Genomic DNA, 25,118 nt, shown 5'->3' on the forward strand with positions numbered 1-25,118 from the left:
AATTTGCCTTCGTCATATCATTACTACCTTCAAATTATTTATTTCTACAAATGTATCGATCATTTTTTCCATGAATGATTTGGGGTTACGTTTCTGTTTAAACATCAAATATTTACTTCAATAAATAATTTCAGCTGATATTGAATGAACTCATGAACACATAGCCATCAATGGCATTCAGTCATCGTTTATCATAATTTTTAGTCGAAATTTGTAGGCGTTGCCTGTTAATTATCCCACACGCATGATCGGTATGTTTGCATTCGACTCGAGGAAAATATCTAAGTCTGCCCACAATTTGTCCTATGGTATAATGATACAGCGTCGTGCCGCCTGCAATAAAGCGCCGTTCATGGTCATCGACATTCAGCGCCGTCGCGGACGTGTTGTGCAACGAGGTGACGTATTTCGCGACACGGCCGGAGGTGGAGGGGCAGAATAATTGATAGACTTTATTTATATATCTTTTTTTTCTTTATATATTTTTAACAGCAATCAGAACCTTACGTCCTATGAGCTGTTGGGCTGAAACTTCTCCTTACATCGTATTTTTTTTTAGATGGTAACCCAATGGTTAATCCATCCATATTTGATGATTTTTGTTATTAGAATTAATCTAATAGGGCTGACTTTTTATTGGTGCAGCAATGCCGGGCAAGGGCTATTTTCACTTGGAAACATATTGCTATCTATATTTCCAAGTGAAAATCGTTGTCACTGCTGTCTGACAACAGGCTGCTCGAAGTGGGTATCGAACCCGGGACCTCTGATTCGCTTACCTACGGTCGAGCCTATATATCATTAAATGAACAGGGAAGCAATAAGTTCATAAAACTGTATTCAGAAAACTGGACTAAGTTTTATTTCTAACTTTTCTACTAGAGTGTTCTCCACTAAGTGCCACTACTGACACTGCTGCACAATCCAGGAATCCGCCCATGCATTTGTAACAAAATATATTTTAAAACTTCTCAATTATTTACAATGATCTGAACTTTGTATAATGGACCACTTATAGGAGTGAATCTTCACCTATCGATATAATATTTATCACAATAATTTATGTGTGTTTTAAAGCCATGTTATTAATTTACAAATTAATTTAAATCAAATAGAAATCATTCAGGCAATTCTAGTACTAAAAATATCCATATTAATTTAGAAATGAAATGAATAGAAGTCATTTCGACAATTCTAGTACTGTAAATGACTATATTATTAAAATACAAATTAGTTTAAATCAAATGAAAATCATTTAGGTAATTCTAATACTGAAAAAAGTCATATTGAATGATCATAGATATCAAAATTTGAAATTACACTTTTAGAAAACTAAAAATTACAATAACAAATTACAATCCTCAATAATTTAACTCAAAGTGAAAAATCTTGAAGCAAAAGTCGATACACTAGGTGGCGTCTATAGACGACGGTCGTACACACAGTTTGTCAATCCGATGTCTAAAAGGTTAATATTTGCCTAAATAGAAACTTGTTTATATGGCCTATTTCCAAAAAATCGAATTGCAAGCTAAAGTACTCATAAAATTTAAAAAAAAACTGATAAAATACATGCAAGTAATAAAATTGTAACAAAAATTGTACGTTGAATTCATATAAAAATATATTTTTTTATTTAAAAAATATTTCAATATTAAATAAATGAAAATTATGCATATATACATATATATTACACAATTTTTATAGAACCTTTTATAGGGACTGACCAAATTTAATCGTTACCGACTTAAACTCAAACTAATCCTAATTTCAGATGTTTTCTTAGCCATAACAGATTATATCTTATTTCGGAACTTTCTACTTTTGCCTGTAGTTAACTCATATGATGAAAAAATATTTTTTCTCATTTACTTTTTTCATTTACAACCTATATTTTATATTTCCTTGGCTTTGTATTCTTTATTCAAGTTATGTATTTTTATATACCTTTAATAATCTGTAATATTCTTTATTGTATTTTTTTTAATTTCATTTAGTTCTTCTTAAATAGCAATATCAATTTTGGATTAAATTCATTTTTTTTTCTTTATCTGTAATTCATTTTATTTATTTATTTATTATTATTTTTTTTAATTTTATTTTAATTAATTAATTTTTTCGTTTTTTTTCTTTCTGTGATTATTATTATTATTATTTTCATTATTTTCTTATTATTGTTATTATGTGTAATTTAGCCAAACAACTCATAGGGTGTGTAAACAACTGTGATTGTTATATGATACAAAAATAAAAAAAAGTATTTTTCAGAGAAAAAAATTATTTATTTATACAATAGTATTTATATTCATAATTTATATCTATTTATTTGCAAAACTATTTCAATTATTCTCTTCAAATTAAATTTTTTGCATTCATACATATTAAATGATTATAATCTTCATAACATTGTTTTATATTTCTCATGACATCACGTAATAAAAATACAAAAATTATACAAGAAGTTCGAGGCCAAGCATATAAATAAACTACATAGTATCTCTGGAGATTTGGAAGCAAGTTTTTATTAAAATTTCATATAAATACCTCTTAAGTTTACTTTAGATAATGATCAAAAATACAAAATTAATTAACTTAACGTTGATAACATACAACGTTTTTTTAATTGATTACAAATTATTCAAACTAAATTGGAAAATAATTAAAACTATTTATATGTTTATAATGTTTAAATTATTACTCCATGATTACTTTTATGCAAATATTTATTTTAATTATATAAAATATTAATTAGTTTTTATGTTGTTTCAGAAACATGATCCGGAAACATGCAATAGTCACCTAGCGATAGATCTTTAAATTTCGTATCTAGTCAAAACCAGTAAAGTAAAATAAGCCAAAATACTACTATAAACCAAATATAAAATTATCTATCACCTCAATTAACTTATTATTGTGCAGTTATAAAATATTATATAATTATACAGTTATTTTTGATTACTTATTAAAGATCGAACGTGAAATATCGATTACTCGAAAATACGAGTTTAGCCTTGATTCGAATAATGTCGAACAACGATAACGGTTGTGTTTGTTGAAATAAATTTGTCGAATAATTTTAAAACGAATCGAAATGGACGGATCGTCGCAGAAGATAAGCCACGCGGGTCTTTTGGCCCGCAGCCCGGAGGGAACCGCCGCTAAGGGCATGAACATCAAAGGCAACGAGGACTTGTGGGTTGAGATACAAGGAAACACGTTCAGAAACTGGGTCAATGAACATCTGCGATCGGAGAATATGAAGGTAAGGCTAATAGTAATAATTCGATAATTATTGATATGGATAATTTACTTTTATATTGTTATGTGAAATCTTTTTATTGTAAACAATTCACTCAGGAAAATCTAAAAATTCAGGAGTAGGAATATTCCCCAAATGTCCCTTAATAACAAATTTCATAATATATATACAGAACTTATTGGAGACTCCGACATCTTTTGGAGTATAAGTGACAAACCTGAGCTAAATATATTAAGCAGATTTTTGTATTGAGAAACGTAAATATTAATTTATATACTAGGGGAGGGGGGCTTATTCTGCAGAAAAATAGACACATGTTACATACCGTTTATTCTCATACAGAATGGTACTAAATACTGTCAAAATGCCATGTGTTTGCAGCGCAGTTAGGTATAGATATAAATACCTAACCTAGAAAGTGCTAAAAATGTTAAAAATAACAATGTTATCATATCTACATCTTTGTGGTATAATAACATATAAATTAAGTTGCAATATATGTTTATAATGTCTAATTGCACAGCAAATACATGCTATTATAACAGTATTTTACTATTACTTCCTAGCAATTTTTAAAGAGTATGAGGAGCATGTTTACACTAATTAATTGCTTTTTTTTGTCAATCAAAACTTTATTAAAGTTTTATAATACAAAATTGTTGAGGTTTATAAAAAACAAAAAATTAAACCTAAATACAAAAATATAAATGTAAATAATATACAGAATATTAACAAAATAAATTTACAAAATTTTGAAATAATAATCTTATAACATAAACTGTGGTTGGAACTGAGCATTGGCTACTCTGTCGAGTGGCGAATGCTTCTATGATGGTAATTAATTGAATTAGTGCTGATTTTTATTTTTTTCTATTGGTGAATTTAAATAAACGTAATTAAATAATGAGCATATTAAGATTATTATTTTTTTATTATCTCTTTTATTTACAACTGTTCAGTTAAGGACATTTAATAAATTTGTGGAATTTACTATAGTCGGCAGTAAAGGGACATTGTATACTAAAGGGGCATGTTGGAAAAACAACTCAATAGTTGTTTTCCCATTCGATATAATATTCACAATATTCTATTTATAATTATAAAATTTTAACTATTTACTTATGAAATAATTTCTTATAAATAATGACTAAGTTATTTCCATTTTTCATCAGGAGAGTTGATGACTCAAATAACTTATATTAAGATTATTGACCAAAATGTATTATTAGGTTGTCTACGGGTAAATCGTAAAATAAAATTAGTATTACTACATTAAGATAATGAATATATTATAATGTATATGCGTTGATATACAAATAGATTACATATGTAAGAAGAATCTAAATTCATCAATATTTTTTAGATTTTTATAAAATTGTAAAGCTAAAAGATCATTATATAATCAGTGTCTAACTAGATTAAGAAAAGTGATTTTTGGACTAATTCAGATATTCAAATTTATATTTTTCCATTTGTTGAAACAATTAATACATGCCGTTAATAAACGAATAAGCTCATATAGTTTATCAAAAAATTACTATTAATTTGTTCATAAGTAGTTTCGTTTATAAGAAGTCTACAATTTATTATAATCGTTTATAAGTAGATGAATAACCAGAATATTAATAATTAATAACTATAATAATGATCATTAAATAATTTAACAAATATACTATGTATTATTAAATAATATTAGAAATTAATAGTATGAAATGATTATTTACCAAATTAATAAAAATATATTTACAAATTGTAGCAACACGAGTTGGCTTTGGTTTTTATAGAAGGTGAAAACAATAGTCATGACATCTCAATGTTTCTAAACAATCATATTTTTTAATTTTTTATACTTTTAGATGAATATTTATAATTAGTAATTAAATTTAATAAAAAATCAAAATAATAATAAATTAATAAAAAAAAACTGTGTCGTGTAATAGTTTTTCATTTTGAAGGACAATTAACAATATCTTCGCTTTCTTCAGTGATCTAATATTTCGCGCATTATCAATACCACATATTTATCTTTTATTTCACCGTAAAATATGAATTATCACATCTTCATAATAATGGTAGTATTATTGAAAGAATGACGTAAACATTTAGTGTTAACCTTGGAACTGTCGGCTGTTTCGTCGTCGATATTTGTGCCACAGAGGACGTTCTTCTCCAACTATATATAGGCATGAATAACTCAGACAAGAATTCTGTAGATTTGCCACGCTAATTCATAATGAACACACATCGTGTTTTGCATGCAGACAAATCATTTTTTTTTGTTTTCAATCAGAGAAGTAAATTTCCAAATTTGGACACCGAGTAATAGACACCAAGTAACTGATACTACCTACTGTTAGACAAAATTTTGGTTTGGTTATGTTTAACTTTTATTTATTTATATTGTCCCTTTTTTATAATATTAAACAGCGGTGAACATCTCCAGATTTACTCGATTTTAAGTTTTTTTTTAATTTATAATTAGCAATCAGATACATATCTTATAAGCTAATGTGTGACGTATACACAAAATAAAAATTAAATAAAGTAATTGAAATAAACAAATAATAAAGATACAAAAACAAAGATTATAAATAAATATAAATAATTTAGTTATAAGCAAATTAGGAAAAATAAGTACGTTAGAATGCCTTCATTGAGTTAATCCTAAGTGGAGAAGGGATTTTGTTAAGTAACATAAAATATATTTACAACATATTCAAAGACATATAACATTTTTTATAAGTTCTCTTTTTTAAAATTTATTTCTGATCCTATGGGCTTGCTTGTTTGCAAAGTCAATAAAAAAGATAAAATATGAGCTAAACGAAGATCTGTTAGAGGAATGCTTTAGACTTAACCAACCAACTTTGGAAAACCACAAAATTTCAGGTTCAAGGTTCTATTCCTATCTAGGTAAGCTTGATACTAAGCAGTAGATATAGGTTTTCATTAGAAAATATAGGTCTAAATGTTAATTAAAACAAAAATAGCCTGTTAGGTCACTGTTGCCTATAAGAATAATGGTAATCTTATCACAAATAGAAAGAACTACCACTGCTTTGCATTCTAGTAATGCTAGGAAAGTTATAGGATTTTCTTCATATAAATTACATATAAAATTATATTATTATTATTTCTATTTATTTGTTATTATTATCATTATTATTATGATCATTATAGATAGTTTTTTTTATTTTACATTATAGACTTGTTTAGATTATGATTTCCTGTAGCTCATAGAATACTTACATTATTCTAATTGTTGCATACAAATTCAATAAAAAAATACAAATAAGTTACAAAAATTTGGATCACACTACATATTTTTGATATATTAAGATATAATCTTATATATTAATATGACATTTTATATCTTTGTTGCCCATTTTAATTAATCAGATGCAAATTTATACAAAAAGCATTTATTAAAGTAAATATCTCCATCATGATTCCAAAGTGGCCTTGTCTTAATTAGTCTCTTATGACAAATTACTTATAAACAATGTCATTCCGTAGTGTTGATAGTTTTGATAATTGAGTTAAAACAATTGTGGGTGTTTCCAACATCTAAACATCATAATAATGTTAACATAATTAAATTGTACCACAGTTTTATAATTATAATTGGAGTAATAATTGAAATACCACAAAAAATATTTGTTAAGTTGAACTATTTTTTTTCTAAAATAGTTATTACATTTTGAAACGTTTTGTTGATTCGATTTATAAATAACAATTTCATTCAGGTATACCTAGAAAATTCATTAAAACTTTGAAAGAAATACAATACAATTTTATTGTTCTTTCATATTTATCTATTCGTTACACTTCTAGTATTTTCTTTATTTAATTTCTTGCGGAAAAAATTAAAGTATCACAAATATATTGTATCCCATAAAAAATTAATCAAACTATGTACATCTATTGCATTTATGCAATGCAATTAAAACTAGACATAAAATGTTGGAACAATTAACAATATTACAAATGTATGAAGATAAATTTCTTATATAATATCTATTGCAAGAAGAGTTTATAGATAAATTAGTATTTGATAGCCTATGATAGCTTTTATTTATTAATTATATAAAGTTGTAATATAGTTGACTAATTATAGGAGGTTGTAAATTATATATAGAGCATAGAATGTAATATTCTGTAGAAACAAAAATTATAATCATAAAGTTGTAATTTAAGTGGCTATGCTTGAAGGAGGTGAAGAATTTAACTAAAGCAAAATTATTTATATACAAATTAACTATAACTAACATAAAAAGAATGATATAGCTTGCTCTTTGCAACATATACAATAATCTGGAATTTAATATTTTTTATGCCATATTTCGAATGTAATGAGTCATTACATTATATTTATTTAATAGGTTTTGGATTTATCTCAAGATTTGTGTGATGGTACACGTCTTTGCGCCTTAGTCGAGGCCTTACAAGGTAGACGTCTTAAGCCGTCATGGAACAGACGTCCTGGAAACCAGCATCATTATTTAGAGAACGTCACAACGGCTTTGGCTGCAATTGAAGCAGATGGTGTCAAACTAGTCAATATAGGTATTTTATCTAAAAATATATTTGAGAAATATCAAATATTAATTACATAAGAATTAACTTGAGATTTAATAAAAGTTAAATTAAATATACATCATCATATAAAAAAAATACTTCTACACGTACAACTATTTTTTAGGTTATATATTTTTGTGCTTAAAACATTTTTCATTAATTTGATTTTTTACTACTTGTGATACATATAAATTTAATAGCAGCTCACATTTAAAGTATTTGATATATAAAATTAATTTTACGATTTTATGAGTTCCGCAACTTTCATTCACATTTCTATTTTCTATTATTAACGATAAGCGTTAATTTATTTTCTAATAATTGGAATCTTGTATAAGATCATTTAGAAAAAAAAACTTTCTTTGTTATCGTAATGGATATAAGAGCAATGTAAAACAACAATAGAAAAACACAATTATAATAATTAATCTAATGACAGAGCAGTCATCTGCCAATATTATTGTATCTTTAGTAAGAGTTAAAGAAAATGGATATTTAATGTGAATTCAATTGAAAATATTTATAAGTCATATATGTTAAGAATATTGACAACTGAAAACGATAGTTTACATTTGACAAATGCATTTATGTATTATATAATATCAATTGACTCATTTAGTGAAAAGAACTTAATAAAAAAGAATTTAATATTTTCAAAAACAGCAAATTTGTTTCTAAAAAATCTAAGAATTTTATATTTCAATTTTCCAAGAAATTTTATTCCATTTTTATTTTTTAGGCAACGTGGATATTGTCAACGGCAACCTAAAGCTGATATTAGGTCTTATATGGTCACTGATCGTGCGTTACCAGATCGGCCGAAGCAAATTCCCTCCAAGAAAACTGATGTTGGCCTGGTTACAAGCAGTTCTTCCGGAATGCAGAGTACATAATTTAACTACAGATTGGAATTCAGGAGTTTTATTACATGCTCTGCTAGATTACTGTAAACCGGGACTTGCGCCGCATTGGAGGGATCTTGGTAAGTTTTCAACATTCCACTTGTATCGATATAGTATTAAATCATATACAAATATAATATTTCAAATGATTTTATTAATACTTTTATTGTTTCAATGAAAGCATGAAAATAATTTAGCCAATTTTTTATAAAGTCAATATGTGATCTTTACAGTAAATGAATCGAATGAATCGAAATCCAATTGCTTTATAGACTTATGGTAACCAATGCAAAAAAGATGGAACGATTTTTTATCGTTGTTACAGTGATGTTATTTTTGTTTAGAATTATAAAAACTATAAATAGATTTAATTCCATTTTTTAGATCCGAATAGATCTGTCGAAAACTGCGGAAGGGCTATGAATATTGCAAATCGTGAATTTGGCATCCCGATGGTGTTGGAACCAGAATATCTAGCATCACCCTGGCTGGACGAATTGTCGGGCATGACTTACTTATCTTATTTCATGAAACCAGACAGTCCAGGATTTCATGCTACTTTGCGCTGGGTTAATTCTAGACTTGATAAACCTGTCAGGGGATTTACGGTCAGTACCTAAATTAAAATCAAATTTGATTAATTAAATATGTTAACCAATTAATAACCTAATCTTGAGAAACTTTGCTATTTATAATGAAAATAATTTTTTTCTAAATTATATTTATTATTTTCACGAATAACATCGCTTAAATCCATTATTGATAAAATATTGTTCATGAGAAATATAATTCAATTACAATTGTGCATTGTATATATAATTTTAATTTGAGAGCTTTGAATAATTGGAATTAATACATATTATAATACTTTTATAGACTGAGTGGAATGATGGTAAAGTGATTTCCGAAGTCATCAGAAGTCTTGGTGGATCAGCAACTGCACCAGATAAGTTGCGCAGCGATCCAGCTTATTGGGAATCTAATTTACAACAAGCAGTTAATGCTGGACAAAAATTAGGTAATAAAAAATGATATTTTGCTCTTTCTGGCAATACATAAAAAATACTTGAACAGTTGTATCTTTAGTTGTTTGGTCTCAAAACTGCATGTTTAACAAAAAAATTATATCAATTTTGAACTAAAGTAATAATTTGTACGTGGTAATGCTCTATATTAGCTATTTTATTAATATTGAAATAATTCAAATATGGAATTGAAACAATGATATAATAATTTTTATGCATATTTTTAACTTCGCTAATCACTCGTTTATTGTCTCTAAAATACACTCTCTGCAATATTCATCTCTAGTGTATTTTAGAGACAATGAAGGAGTGATTAGAGACGAACGAAGTTAACAATATTTATAAAAAAAAATCTAAAAATATTAATATATCTGTACCACTAAATCAATTTTAGCTTCTTAATTACTTATTACACAATGCTATTTTTAATGGTAAAGTACATCATCAATTTTATCATATATTCAGTATACACAAGTATGATAGCTAAAATATAGTAAGATACGAGTAGTAAATACCTAGCTGCAATTTATTTTGTTTCATTTACTATGTAGTTGTAAAAGCTTGTGTCATTTAACAAAGAACTTTAATTGAACAAGAATTTGAATAGAGATAATTTGCAAATAGGAGTGCAGCCGGTTTTATCAGTTCGCGATATGGCCAAGACCGATGTGGGTCATTTAGGAGTTATGGCTTATGCGGCGCATTTCCAATGGGTGAAACCTCGCCCACCTCTGGCTGATATGATTGCCGTGCATTTGGAATCAACGAGCGGACGGGTTGGCGAACCAGTAAGTACTGAAAATATTAAAAATCAATTTGTAATAAATAACTAGTGGGGCGCATGGCATCGTGGCTTAAGGCAAATTGCTGGAACATCCCCTACCAAAAAAATTTCTTTTAAAAAAGATTAACATTTTTGAAAAAAATTCACTCTGGAAAAATTAGATTTTTGAGAAACCATAAATTTTTGACAAAAATTTATTTTTTTTAGAAAAAAAAGCTTTGAAAAAAAAAATGTTTCAGTTTATGTTAACGTTTTAGTTAATGTTTTGTTCAGGAATATAAACAAAATTTTGACTTATTATTAAAATCTCTATAAAATATCTGATAATTTGATGTGCATATGTCTAATGATCATTTTTGACCGCCAAATGGCTTTCTTTTACTATGTAACTTTTGTATTTCTTATAGGATAAAACCTACACTATAAGTTCCTATTCGTGTATTTTAACAGCCTTACGTATTCCTATACGTTGCATTCCATATTACACGCCTTACATCTACCATACGCTATAATTCATAATATACTCTCAATCCCTACGTTATATACCGAATACTACACCTATATCTACTATATATCCTATTACCTACAATTTCTCTTACACGCTATTTTTACCCGTACCGGGAATCGAACCCCGGTCCGCCGCGTGACAGGCAGCGACCTTAACCGCTAGACCACCGTAACACTACGATCAACCGTCTTTTCTCGCGAGGCGTCGCGACACCTTAGTATTAATTCCCTAATTAATTAGAAAATGAACCGCGGTAACAATAGTGCGTCCCATATTATATTCTTGATGGGGATACCCGATAGCGTAGTGGTTAAGGTGCGTGACCTCCACGCGGAAGTCCCGGGTTCAATTCCCGGTAAGGGAAAAATAGCGTGTAAAAGAAATTGTAGGTAATAGGATATATATAGTAGATATAGGTGTATTCGGTATATAATGAAATATAGCGATAGGTATAGACAATAGATAGGTAGAGAGAATTAGGTAAATATATAAATAATAGAAACAAGATTTATAAGAAGTAAAACATATGTAGGTATATTATAAATTACTGGTATAGGTATCTCACGGTATGATAGATAATAGATAGATTATCTATGATATATAATAGCAGAATATAATATAATAATATTACACTCAAAATATAATTAATCAAATTATGTTAGCAATAGATACTGAGATCTATCCAACGTATACATTTGACTAATTAAAGATAATTGGTCTTTAATTAATGAGAAGTACATGAAAATCTCTTCAAAGTGCATTAACTAATATTTTTAACTGGAACATGTATATTTTATTACAGACCCATTTTCGTGTTGAACTCCTTACGAAAGAATTAGACTACAGCATGGTTCGAACATCAATAATTCCTCCAGCTGGTGGAGCTCCTCAGCCTGTAAAACTCCATCGAGGAGAAGGTTCCTATATACCAGACAGAATGGGAATGCATGAAATTGTTTTGGATGTAAACGAAGATAGGTAATTGATAATTAGTTACTTTATATTTCAACTATTTTGAGAATAACATCTTGGAGAAAGATTCTTACTATATTCTCACAAAATTGTGATTGGACTCTCCAGAATGGTATTAGATATTTACAAAAATTTTAATAAGTTCCTATTAAATTTTTATCAATATCAAATAGTTACAAATAAAGGCATCTGTGATTACTAAATTTTTCACATCATAATATAATATATTTCAGATTGGATGGCTACTTCTTCAGAGTTCTACCCCGCCATGTCAAAGTTTTGCCTCCAGGCATGGCTCCTTGTGCTTTGGGCAGTTTAGTTGAAGTTCTAGTCAGTGCAACTGGTAACTACTAATATCAATTAATCATAATAAAATCACATGCGATATAATTATAACCGAATCAGAGTGTATTTAATTATGCAGCATTTTGTAACAATAAACGTTTTTATTCAGGTGCCCCCAAAAAAGAAGATATTCTTGTAACAGCATACAGTCCAAATGGTAGAGCTTTGGAGTGCCCTCTAAAATCTATAGATGGAACTAACAGTGCTATATTCAAACCTGATGAAGCTGGAACCTGGGAAATTGCTATCACCTATCAGGGAAAACATATTCAAGTACGGAAAAGTATTGGAAATTGATAGAAAATTGTTTATTAACTATAGTAAAATTATAATCCTAGTCTTTAAACTTAATGTTTTAGGGTTTTCGATGGTTGTAGTTTATAATTATTTTTATAAAATCACTTTCCTTTCAGGGTGGTCCTTTCACATGTTCAGTATTTGACCCTCGAGGCGTGTCTGTGTCCGGAGTCGAAGGTGCGGTCGCAGGCCGTGCCCACAGTTTCGACGTGGACACCCGGGAAACCGGAGCGCCCGGAGCCGAAGTTCATGTCGATGTAGTGCATGACAAAAGATCATTGCTTTGTGCAGTCGAAAAGCTGGACCGATGGAGACATCGAGTCACTTTTGTACCTAAACAGAATGGAAAACACAGGGTAAATGATTATAGACTAGTGTAAAATAATAATAGACACATTTTCAATAGAGTAGCTACATATAACGGTAACAACTGTTGTCCAACAGTAATTTGGTCTATTTTTAACGGACAGAATATTTGTAATGAAACGAATTTCAAGTACTTAAATTCTATATTTTGCATACCGTTGTCTAATATTCTATCTCAAAATAATTAAGACAACATTAGGAATGCTGGATTTTTATTTAAACAATCCTAGTCGTTACTTATGAATGTAAATAATAAATTTTTTTTTTCAAATGGTTACATCACTTGGCTAAGTAAGGGGTAACTACGTCATAATGACATAAAATATTAAAATTATAATTTGATATTTATTTCTTATCATTCTAGATTTATGTCTACTTCAATGGATATGATGTCAAGGGTTCTCCTTTCATCATGCGTGTTGGAACACAAAAAGGCAGAAAATCATCAGATTCTCCAGTTAATTCTAGAAACAGAGAGAGTCCAGTTAATTATAAGAGTCGTGAGAGTCCTGTAAATTCTCGCAATAGAGAGAGCCCTGTTCATTCCAAAAGAGAGAGCCCTGTTTATAACTACAGACTTAGGGAAAGTCCAATCCCATTGAAAACGGCTAGTCCTGTAACTGGTAATTAGAACTTGATTATAAATGATAAACAGTGAATATTTTTATACTGTATTACTTGCTTAAATCAATTTTAAAATAATAACTTATACTAAATATTGCAATGTATCTTTACAGTTACTGTGAAGCGTCGTTCTGAAAGTCCTTCTTATGGATACGACGAGACAGATCACATTTCCAGCCTTTCACGAGATAAATCTGCATTCACTAGTACCTCCAAATATACGAGTAGTTCCAGCGCACAAAAATCTTCACATGATGTTTTAGGATCGTCAAGACCTACATATGACACAAGGTAATTTACAGCATTTTTTTCTTCATTTTCTTAAATGTAATTCAAAGTTAACAAAAGTATTTATGATCTTAATAGGAGCAGTCCAGTTCACCAAGGTAAATCATTTACATCAAGCATGACATCAAGTTCCCACTGGGAGTCGACTACAAATAGAACATCCAGCCCTCGTAACATCACATCCAGTCCTCGCAATGTATCATCTAGCCCCAGAAACGTTACATCGAGTCCAAGAAACGTGACATCAAGTCCAAGAAATGTCACATCAAGTCCGAGAAATACATCTTCGAGTCCGAGAATGTTTACATACAGTCCTTCTGGTTACAGATCTGAAAGTCCAACTGTAGTAAAAATCAGTAGTTCCTCTAAGCAGAGTTCGTCTAATTATAAATCGCATTATGGAGAAACTGGAAGCAGTAGTAGATTGAGAAGCACTTCTCCTGGTAATAAATGGAAATATGATACATATTTAATACAGTTTTGGAATTTTAATTCATTTTCTTAATTCTTCAGAATTTGAGCGTGGTAAAGTTGATCATAGCTCTAACGTACGTGTGTCTTCATTGACAAATGGACCATCACGCAGGGACAGTTGGGATGCAATCGCCAAAACTAAACATTTATTATCACATAATAGGTAAATATCAGCTCATAAGATTAAGACATATGTATAAAAAGAGAAATATAATTGTGTTATGAATAAAATGATAAAAATACAGACTGTAATTAAAACTATACACTTGTCTTTTGGGAAAATTAGAGACGTATTTTAATATTGTTGAATACATAAAAAAACAGTATACAGATCCTTATATTTGAAATCTATCATTTGTGTATCTTTTACTTCAAATATTTTTCTGTGAATAAATATTTCTATATGACCTTTTTAACGTATTACAATTCGAATTCTTTTACAGCTTGGAATCTCTCGCAAACTTGGCAGAAAGTCAACTAAATACAGATTTAAGCTTTGCACGTAATGAGGAAACAGAACGCAACACTAGAATCAATAGTAATACTCGTTCTTCGGCTTTGTTGAATTCTGATCTGCATGATGAATCTTATCGTATGAGGCGCCTGAACTTGGATGAAACAGAAAATTCGAACTATGTATCCAAGAAAAGTTTTGCAGATACCTATGTAAGTACGTTATCTTATAAAACTGTATAAAAATTGTTCAACTGGATACAGATTTGTGATCTCTTGGACCATTGCTAAAATGCATTGTAGAAATCTTATATATAAATTTTGATTTTAATTATGGCTGCAATCAATTTTGACCACAACAAAATTCCTTGATTTGTTCATGGAAAACCTTTTTAAAAAAACTTTTATCATTTTCAGACTAGTAGCAGTAACTTAGTTCGAAATGAAAGAAAAACATATGAGCGCACAACATCACCTCGATTTGGTTCTCCAGTGCACGAAACTGATGCTGCACATCCACGATTCCGTCCTTATAACCAGACGCACCAGTCTTCCTTATCTATGGAATCATCAAGGTTAGACTCCCAATCAGGAGGAGCTAAGGCTGTAAAAGTCAAGAGAATACCTGATGGTGTCGTCGGCGAGCCTGTGGAATTCGAAAGTAATTATAATACATATTAAATAAAAATCAATATTATACAAAATATACTTTCTAGTATTTTCTTAAAACTAATTATTCTAACAATATAATCTTACTTCAGTTGATGGATCACGTGCTGGTTCTGGAAATCTTGAGATTCTTGTTAATGGAGGACGCGTAACATCGTCTGTGAAACCTTTAGGCAATCAAAGATTTCTTGCAGCATTTACACCTCACGAAGTTATGAGACATAGCATCAGAATCACATTTAATGGAGAAACCGTACCAGGTAAGTGCCTATTACATATTTATAAACCGTTTATGTGATTTTTATAAATTTGCCGAACATCGTAAGAGGAATAATCCAATGCACCAGTGATTTCCAAGGAGGCCGTTACACCCTACAGTGGGGGGCAATTTCTAAATTTAATTTAAAAAGTGTCGACACGATCATTTAGGTGATATCTGTTAAACATTTTACAAAACCTGATTATTAGATTTATTTTACAAAAAAAATTAAATAGTGTTAGACGTTACCATAATATCAACTGATCGATGATTGTACTGACTTTGTAAGGAAACTAAAACCAAATGCGCCTAAAGTGCAAGAAAAATTTTAACACCGTTTCCATCTCCACATTCAGCTAAATGTAAATTTAGTGTTGTTCGTGATTTATTGAGAACTATCCCAATATGACAGTGTTATCGGAAGACCATCTCAATTTCAGCCCCGCGTAATATGGAAAAGTGTTTTTGTATTGGCTATATAATAAATTGTACAGCGAATATTATATATAAAAAAATCTTTGGTGAAGCTAATACAAAAAGCTAAAAATAGATAGCCATTGCCAGAAAAATGCTAAAACCTTTAACTTATTTTATGCGAAAGAAGTCGCCGATACATCTTTATTAATATGACATTTAAATAATATTCACATATAAAAACATTGACCGGCCATTTTAATTTGCGCGCCCTTTTTAATTGCATACGAAATACCGCCACCTCTATTGTCAAAGTGTCGCTAAAATATTATATCTAGATATTAAAATCAAATACCCCAACAGAGGGCAATTGTGCGAGAATTATGGAAATACTATCGATATTTTGATACAAGTTCAGATGGTTTGTTTTCCAACTGAAGTTTCCTATCTATACAATGCGCCTTTGTTTGTCTATGTCAGTCAAAATTATGGCAAATTTCCTCCGTCCAGTTCAGTTGGTGCCTGAGTTTTGCAGGCATCATAACAAAGGCGAGTCGACCCGCCAACGCAACGGGTCGACAAGCCTCATGTTTGTGTACGAGTATGTCAAAAAAAACTCGGGCGCTATTTTATGTTAGAGTATTTAACGTTTGTTTGGGCGTCATTTTAAGTCAGTGTGATTAACGTTTGTTCGGGCGCCATTTTATGTTAGTGTGATTAACGTTTGTTCGGGCGCCATTTTATATTAGTGTATTAACGTTTGTTTAGACGCCATTTTATGTTAGTGTAAACGTTTGGACGCCTCCATGACTGTATGTGATAAGTGAGTATTGCATTTTTTTTATTTTAGAGATTAATTATTACGTTGATTCCTCCGAATTATTATATATTTTATAATACGTTTGTATGGACATGCCAAGTTATATTATAGCTATGTACGACAGGTTTTAAAGCTGCAGAGTGTTTTCAGGGAACGTTAAAATTTTTGTTGGAAAATAGTGTTTTAGTTCAGCTTTTAATAACAATTTTAATAACAATTTATAATTCATCATACACTACGAATTTATTGGTCTCCATATAACGCGGTACAATTTATATAATTTGTATAAATTCTCAATTCTTAGTTATGTAGGTAAATAACTGTTTACTATAAATGGTTACAACCATATAACATCAAACGCGATTTTATGAATTCTTAAAATGCGTTTATATCTGCTTGTATAATAATAAATAATGCATTATATTTATATACAAAAAATTACATTGCATGCGCATTCCACAACCGGTTGAATTACGAGAAGGCAACTTTATTATTTTCTCTTGTAAGTTATATAATCACCAGACCAATTTGATGAAAACATTAACATACATAGATGTATTGATGTATATCTAAAACTAGATTAACAATGTGAACCACATTATTGATCTACACTGAAATAATTGAATTATATCCTATTATTATGGTGAAAATTTAATCAAACTATAAATTAAAAATATTTCTAAAGGTTACTAGTGGAGTTTTAAACGATAAGATTTCTGTGATATCTTGCAATATGACTTTTATTATTTTGGTTGATAAAAACAAATTACAATTTCAATTTTGATCGATTGATTGATTTGAAATGTGAATAACACAGGCAAAATTAGCATGTACATGCTCTCAATCTTGCATTGATTTTTTTGAGAATTTGGGTTTGTTTTTTATTGTTATAAGATATTAAAGACAATATTTTGCATAAATGGAAGTAAAGAAAATTGATATGTCAGAAGTAAACATGCAACCGCTTTAATAAAGTTTGTTACAATCTGGCTAATTATAATTAATGCATTATAAGATTGCTCACTTTCCACACATTGCATGTACAAAATCTAATCTAAATAAAAATCTCTTAAATATTCTAACGTTGTTGCTCAGAAATGCAATTTGTTGACCATCAAAGTGAAAGCATTGGCTTTATTTTGTAGAAGGTTACTATGTCAATTGATGCGTTTGAATTCTTCACAGTCGATTTACACTGAACGAACATAAATCCAGTAAACAAATAATTTTATAGATTTTGTAGATCTTGGTAAACTTGTTTTTCATTTATTTTTGGCTCATATTCATTTTGTTGCAATTTTTCTATTGCATGATAGTTACTTCAACGTTCCTTGATTTTTGTATAACAAAGAGCAAGGTCTAAATATCAGTCTTATGTACTTGCAAAATAAGATATATATATTTAATGTTTCTTGGTAAATATTTCTCACTATCTATTTTGTCAATGCACTTTCCAACAAATACAATCGTAACTCGACACGTTTGGCAAATTGAAGAGAAAGCATTGTTAATGCACATATGCATTCGCCTCTACAGGAAAAATAATCTTAATAATCGCATGTATTACCATTATTAGCACAAGTATATATTATTTCTCAAACAAATATAATTTTCGAAGTGTAGAAAGATTAATTGAAGCACAATTTTCTTTGTTCTGATTTAGAAAGTGGTATAAAACACTCTTGATTCGACTAATCTGTAATTATTACTTTATTGCTGGTTGTAGATAAATGTTGAAAAACAAATGAAAGTTAAAGAGGCATATAATGTAAACTATGAGCATATGATTAGAGATAAAGTTGATTGCTACGAGTTACTGAGATTTCTTATAAACTGTATAATACATTGACCATGATTTTTTTAAATGACAAAAATAAATTTCATATTAAGTAATAAAATAATAGTTATGCAGACTTTAATAGAAATATAAACATTCGATTCAATATTACAGATATTTTTAGTGAGTATTGTATTTTTTTTATTGTGGAGGGTGATCAATATGTTGATATTTTAGTAATGTATTATAGAAGTTACAAATGGAATTTGAAAATTATTCATGATTTCATACTTTCTGTGAGTTAAAGTAATCGCAAAAAGATCGTACAAGAAAATTTTTGGATATCTTTACGTTTCGAAGGTTTCTGAAAATACCTTGGCTATACCTTATTATACGAAAAAATAGAAATATGTGTATATGTGTGCATGTATGTTCGGATACAATTTTCAGTTTACGATTTAGGGGGCACGGCACGGATTGACCGATTTTAATCATTCAAAAAACATTTGATTTGTATTAATGAGGGACGTTCCGATTAGATTTTGAACAAAGGCAATTCCACCGTTTCGAAGATAAAGAACAACTAGTGGTGTATGGCATCGTGCCTTAAGGCAAATTGCTGAAACCTCCATACTGTAATACAATTTTCAAAAAATATTAAATATTTCAAAAACTATTATTATTCGTATTGCATAGACAAAATATATACATGAATTGGACGATGAGATTTATATAAGTTTATAAGATTTATATAAGATTATATAAAATTTTTATAACAAAACTCAATGATCCCTTTCGAAGCAGAGTTAGAATAAAAAAGAATCTTGTCTAATATTTTTAAGCATTATATAAACTGAATTGCAAAATTAAAACTATTTATTTCAAGTTAGAATTATAATTGAAATCCGAATGATTTTTGCTATGAATGATAACTTATTTTTTGAAATTATTATTTTTGAATAATTTTTTTTCAAACAATCGTTTTGTAAACACAGGCAAAAAGTTTTTTGAATCATTCAAATCGTATGCTTCGTTCTCTCAAAAACTGCCAAAGAAATAGTAGTTTATGAAAGAACGGAGCACCGATTAGAATGATTCAAAAATATTTTTCTTGTGATGATAGTGTGAAGAAAATGATTAGTTGATAAAAATAATGTCAGGTTCATTGGTCATTTTGAATAAATTTCAGAAACATCTAATTTTTGTAAATAATTTTAAAATTTAAAAACATTTTTCAAAAATTATCTATAAAACAATAGTTGTTAATTTTTACCTGTCCAGTAAAGGACATTCAATAAATTTGATGAATTTACAATAGTCGGCCGAAAAGGGACATTGTATACTATAAGGGTATGTTGGAAAAAACAACTCAGTAGTTGTTTTTCCATTCGATATAAAATTCACAATATTTTATTGATAATTATATAATTTTAACTATTTACTTATGGAATAATTTCTTATAAATAATGATTAAGTTATTTCCATTTTTTATTAGGAGAGTTGATGGCTTAAATCCAGTGGCGCTTTTCTTTTCAATCTTCTTGGATAGTTCTCTGTTATCAATGAGTTTGCTAATAAATGTGGGTGACTGATTAGCTTGTTTCTATACTTGTGTGCTGTTTTTGTTATTACTTGTTAATTATTGATCAATTTTTATTATTATTTTTATTATTTTTTATTTTTTTTTTTTTATTTTCTTTATTTTTTGTGTGCTTGTTTTTGTTGTTTAGTTGTTAATTATTGATCAATTTTTATTTTTCATGTTTCTTTTGTTGTCTGAATGTTTAATTACGGTACATAAGTTCCAGCAAAAATTGCTTCAATGTACAATGCCATGCATACACCACTAGTATGCAAATTCAATTCGACTCCAAATATCCAAATATATTTTGTACCAAAATCAAATATTTTTATTCCACAACTAACGGTCCTGCCTCAACTCGTAAAGTTCACATCCATCGCGGGCGTATATCTTAACATGTCTTTAAATCTGTCCACCTACTTATTATAACTAAGCGGATATTCATAAAAATAATCAGAAACTTGTTCCTGACATGAGACCCCTTTTACACATGTGATCGCCAATCGTGCGTCGGTGTGTGCGTTGTCGGCCCGGCGTGCATTTCGCCTTCGGTTACCGCTAGGAATGTTGGTCCACGCATGGTATGGGGCTATGGGTCTCGCCTTGGCTTATGTTCTTGAGTTCGATAAGAGTTGCGCGGTTGAAGGTTTTACATTCCTTTTGTGGTTCTCAAAGTTTATATTAGTTACATGAAATCTTTTATATACACTTCTCACACGATTTATACGGAAGATATAAAAAAACAAGTAACTGGAAAAATTTACTATTTTATGGAAAAGCCATGCTAAGGAGGCGTCCATTAATCACGTGAAGCTTTTAACTTTGACAAAAATTAAGAAATATGTGGGGGAGAGAGGGGTCTAGTAAGATATCACTGGTATTTATTTTTAACTTGAAATTTTTATAAAAAACAAACATTAATTAAATTAAAATTAAAAATTTTACAATTTTCGCTCCAGGCTAAAAGTACATGTGATGTGCGTTGGGGAAGGGGGTTATTTTAAATATTACCACGTATAATCAAGTGGAGGGGGGTTCCAAAAATCTTTATAATATTAGTCACGTGATTAATGGACGTCCCCGTAAACCGAAATCACTATGAAAAAGCCATTTTTTCAGTTCATAATACGACAAATACATTATACAAGAAACAAATGTAACTATATCTAATATCAAACACAATTAATAAATGTTCAGAATATTTTATAAGATTGAAAATGTGTAAACGAATACCGTGTAAAACGAGGGATAGGTGTTCTGCAATTTATAATTTTATATAATAACACGTTAATCACATATGTCTAATGCTAAAAAGTGCAACATTATCTATGTGTAACATATGCAATTCGGTAGGAAAAAAAGTTTTATTATAGGGCCATATTGGCATATAAGTGCGGCTGTAAAAATAGTATTTTTTCCAGGAATTTAGGCAAAAAAAATCTATCAAGTTTCTTGAATACATTTTCATATTATATAATAAAATTAACAATGCCTATGCATTTGTTTATATTACCATGGTGATTAACGTGTTAATTAATTACAAAATCATATATTTTTTCAACTTTAGCTCCAAAGACAAGTGCATATAAAAATTTTCAACTTTTTGAAAAATATGAAGGTTCTACATATAAGAATAGCAAAATACTGTTTCTTTTAACCATTTAACTGTGATTTACAAATCTACTCGTCATGGATGGCAGATATTTATCTATTGACGTATATATTCGTCATGCGTTTTTAATCAATGACCATTTAAATTGGCTATTTAATTTGTAATTTAAAGTTTTGATGAAAACAAAACATATTCTCAAATTTTAAAATGTTTGGAATATTTGGAATATTTTGAGGCTATGTCGGTATAATATTTTAAGTGATATTTCACCTTGAGGCCAATTGCATGAATTTCCTGATATCGATTTAATCAATAAGGATTAAGATTTATCTATATTTAGATATTAAAATCAAGGAGCAAATAAATTTTCAACTTTTGTCCCCAAATCTTAAAACAATTATCTATATACGATATTCTTCAACTTTTTGGGCAAAGAGTGAGCTTTTACATGTAAGATTAGTACAGAATACTGTTTCCTTTTGTTTGATCTCTGTTGTTTAAATGTTTTAAATGAATTATTTTAAATAATAACTTTTTATTGAAAGACATTATTCAAACATCCTGTAAATAACATATAAGTAAAAAGTACATTACTAAAATTTTCTTGAATACGGTTTTTAAAAATTGTATTAAATATTGCGACCGAACTGTCAAACATCTATATATTTGCTATATTTTGGCCCTGTATTATTTATATCCTTAATTTCTTTTTATCCCTATCTATCTTGTTTTATTTTTATCTTTATAAGTAATTTTATCCTTATAACTATATTATTAATACTATCATGATTCTGGCTATTATTATATTTTAGTTTCATTTCATAGTTCAGATAATATACAATATTGATAATTCTGTACTTACTATCTTTTTCCTATAGTAAAATTTATAGTAGATTTTTTCTTGATTTAATGATTGAGTAATAATGAAGAAACTTGCTACTTACATTTGCATAAAACTAAGTCTTATTATATACCCAAACACTGCTTTTTATCAGCATTTCAAAATGTTACATGTAATATCTGATCAAGATATTAGCACGATTGTTGTTCCATGAGTATTTGTTAATATTTCGAACAATGCATATATGTTTACGATTATAATAAGTCAGTATGAACTATTGCAATATGTTTCATTGTTTGAACACGTATGAGTGAGTTGCTAAACATAATAATAATGATTATTATTAAAATCGTTGTTGAAACTACTTGCGTTTATAAATAGATGAATTGTAAGGTGGTAAATTTCGGTTTAGAGCAATACTTTCAGATATATCACCTAAAATAATAATTTTATATATTATCAATGTCATCTATATTATACAAATAATTTGTCAAATATTTTACCTAATTCATCTGTTAACCAAAAAAATATAGCACTTTACATTGAACTAATTCTAATGATCAAGCAAACTCAAATTTTATTGTACTGTTAACAATATTAAATATTTTACTAATAAGGATAAAAATAAAATAAGGATAAAAATAAATTAACGATTTAAATAATATGGGACCAAAACATAGCAAATACATACTTCGATAGTTTTTATTACCAAAAAAGCAGCATAATACAGCGTTGCCATAACAACGCTATAATAATAAATCATCATTTTTATAAGTTAACTAGCAAACCCGACGAACTTGGTTTCGCCACCAGATGGTTTCGCGAGAAAGATGAAGAAATTTTTTGTTTGTTTTATATTTGAAAAGGAAAAATTTAATTTTATTATACAACAGTAATGAATTTATTTCGATTACAAAAATGAAGTGTTTTTTAGTTGAACTTCTCTAAGTAAATAAAAGTGAATCCGCAAATTATCCGTTTCATTGAAGTGCTCTTTGGTAAACCACACTTTTTGTTTTTTGGTCTGGCGTTAACACAAACAAAGCGGATGGTTTTCCAACTCGTGAACAGGCAATGTATAACTGCCCATGTGAAAAGCAATGATTTTCTAAATAATCTATTTGAAATTTATCCCGCAAACACTAAGCGATTGGCCTTGCGACTTGTTATTGCGAACGCAAGGCGAACTGGAAAATGCAATCGTTTGAAGTCAAACGGAAGACCAGTCGGAATCATTGGTATGTCACCAAATCGCCAGCAATTTTTGGTTGAATGGTGAAATTCAGTGCGTGTACATCATTATTCTTTGCGGCAAGAATTGCTCGTTGACTTAACCAAGCATAGTTCTGACAATTCTCACTAATGTCATTACTCGAATTTTTAATTAAGGTAATTTTTAAGTTCCAGCAGCTTGCATTGAGGCACGATGCCATGCACAACTAATTTTCTTAGTCATAAACCTTGCGGAGCCCGAGACCTTTTCAACGAATGCAAAATTGTCGAAATCGGTTTGTGCGTTCCTGAGTTATATCGTCAGGAAGGAAAACCCGACTTATTTTTATATATATAGAAGATAATAAACATTTATCCTGACTTAATTATCTTTATAAAAATGCTAACACTCTATGAAATTATTAACTGTTCTATATCCATTTTAAATTGCTTCGCATTAAAATGATCTAATCAGTCGTGTCGCATTTATTTCTTGTGAACCAAATAGATGCTATAAAAGTAATAACTTAGCAATTCGTTCTATTCAATATAAATGTAAAAATGTCGTCTTGTGTGACAAATCGACCAGTAACCGTGAATTTATATGATAGATGAGATTCTCTCACAAATCGTTCAATGTGCGTGCAGCCTCTATTGTGTAGTCCACAATCGTGGCATTGACTGTAAGACAAAATTACTATAAACGAACTGATAATCTTGAAGATTTTATTGTAATTTTTATCATACCAACATTTTATTTCATTATACTGCGGTTGTTGTATTCAACAGAAAACGTAATTGACTATTTTCCTTCGCCATGCCAAACTATAACCTGGTTTGCTCCTAGTTGTAATTGCAACTTTATTCAATTTGGTAAATATTGTTGTGATATTTTTTTAAGAACACTCAAATTTATTCTACTCTTTTTCTACATACATATCAGATACAATTCATACTATTGCATATAAAATCAATTATAACAGTATATCTAATTTATGAAAGAGTGTAGTACCTGAGGGTAAAAAAATCTGTAAATAGGCTGTAAATCTGTAAGAAG

General features: G+C 29.0%; 1 protein-coding gene and 1 pseudogene across 1 annotated transcript in view; both read left to right on the plus strand.

Annotated features, from left to right (window-relative positions):
• The first annotated feature begins 3,052 nt into the window (after nt 1-3,052).
• LOC113370927 (filamin-A-like) overlaps nt 3,053-25,118 on the plus strand; it is a 54,038-nt gene continuing 31,972 nt past the window's right edge. Inside the window, 17 exon segments of the mRNA XM_026611598.1 lie at nt 3,053-3,262; nt 7,642-7,825; nt 8,577-8,819; nt 9,124-9,347; nt 9,616-9,757; nt 10,389-10,552; nt 11,859-12,034; nt 12,262-12,371; nt 12,483-12,646; nt 12,787-13,026; nt 13,401-13,659; nt 13,774-13,951; nt 14,027-14,391; nt 14,462-14,585; nt 14,866-15,088; nt 15,293-15,536; nt 15,637-15,804. Of these exon segments, the coding sequence (XP_026467383.1) occupies nt 3,092-3,262; nt 7,642-7,825; nt 8,577-8,819; nt 9,124-9,347; nt 9,616-9,757; nt 10,389-10,552; nt 11,859-12,034; nt 12,262-12,371; nt 12,483-12,646; nt 12,787-13,026; nt 13,401-13,659; nt 13,774-13,951; nt 14,027-14,391; nt 14,462-14,585; nt 14,866-15,088; nt 15,293-15,536; nt 15,637-15,804 (3,379 nt within the window). The 5' untranslated portion in view covers nt 3,053-3,091.
• The window catches only part of LOC113370929, a 70,604-nt pseudogene continuing 62,357 nt past the window's right edge, over nt 16,872-25,118 (plus strand).

This window comes from Ctenocephalides felis, unplaced genomic scaffold (genome assembly GCF_003426905.1).
Source record: "Ctenocephalides felis isolate EL2017-DRISC unplaced genomic scaffold, ASM342690v1 CF-g0.4_SCAFFOLD_01492, whole genome shotgun sequence".
NCBI lineage: Eukaryota > Metazoa > Arthropoda > Insecta > Siphonaptera > Pulicidae > Ctenocephalides > Ctenocephalides felis.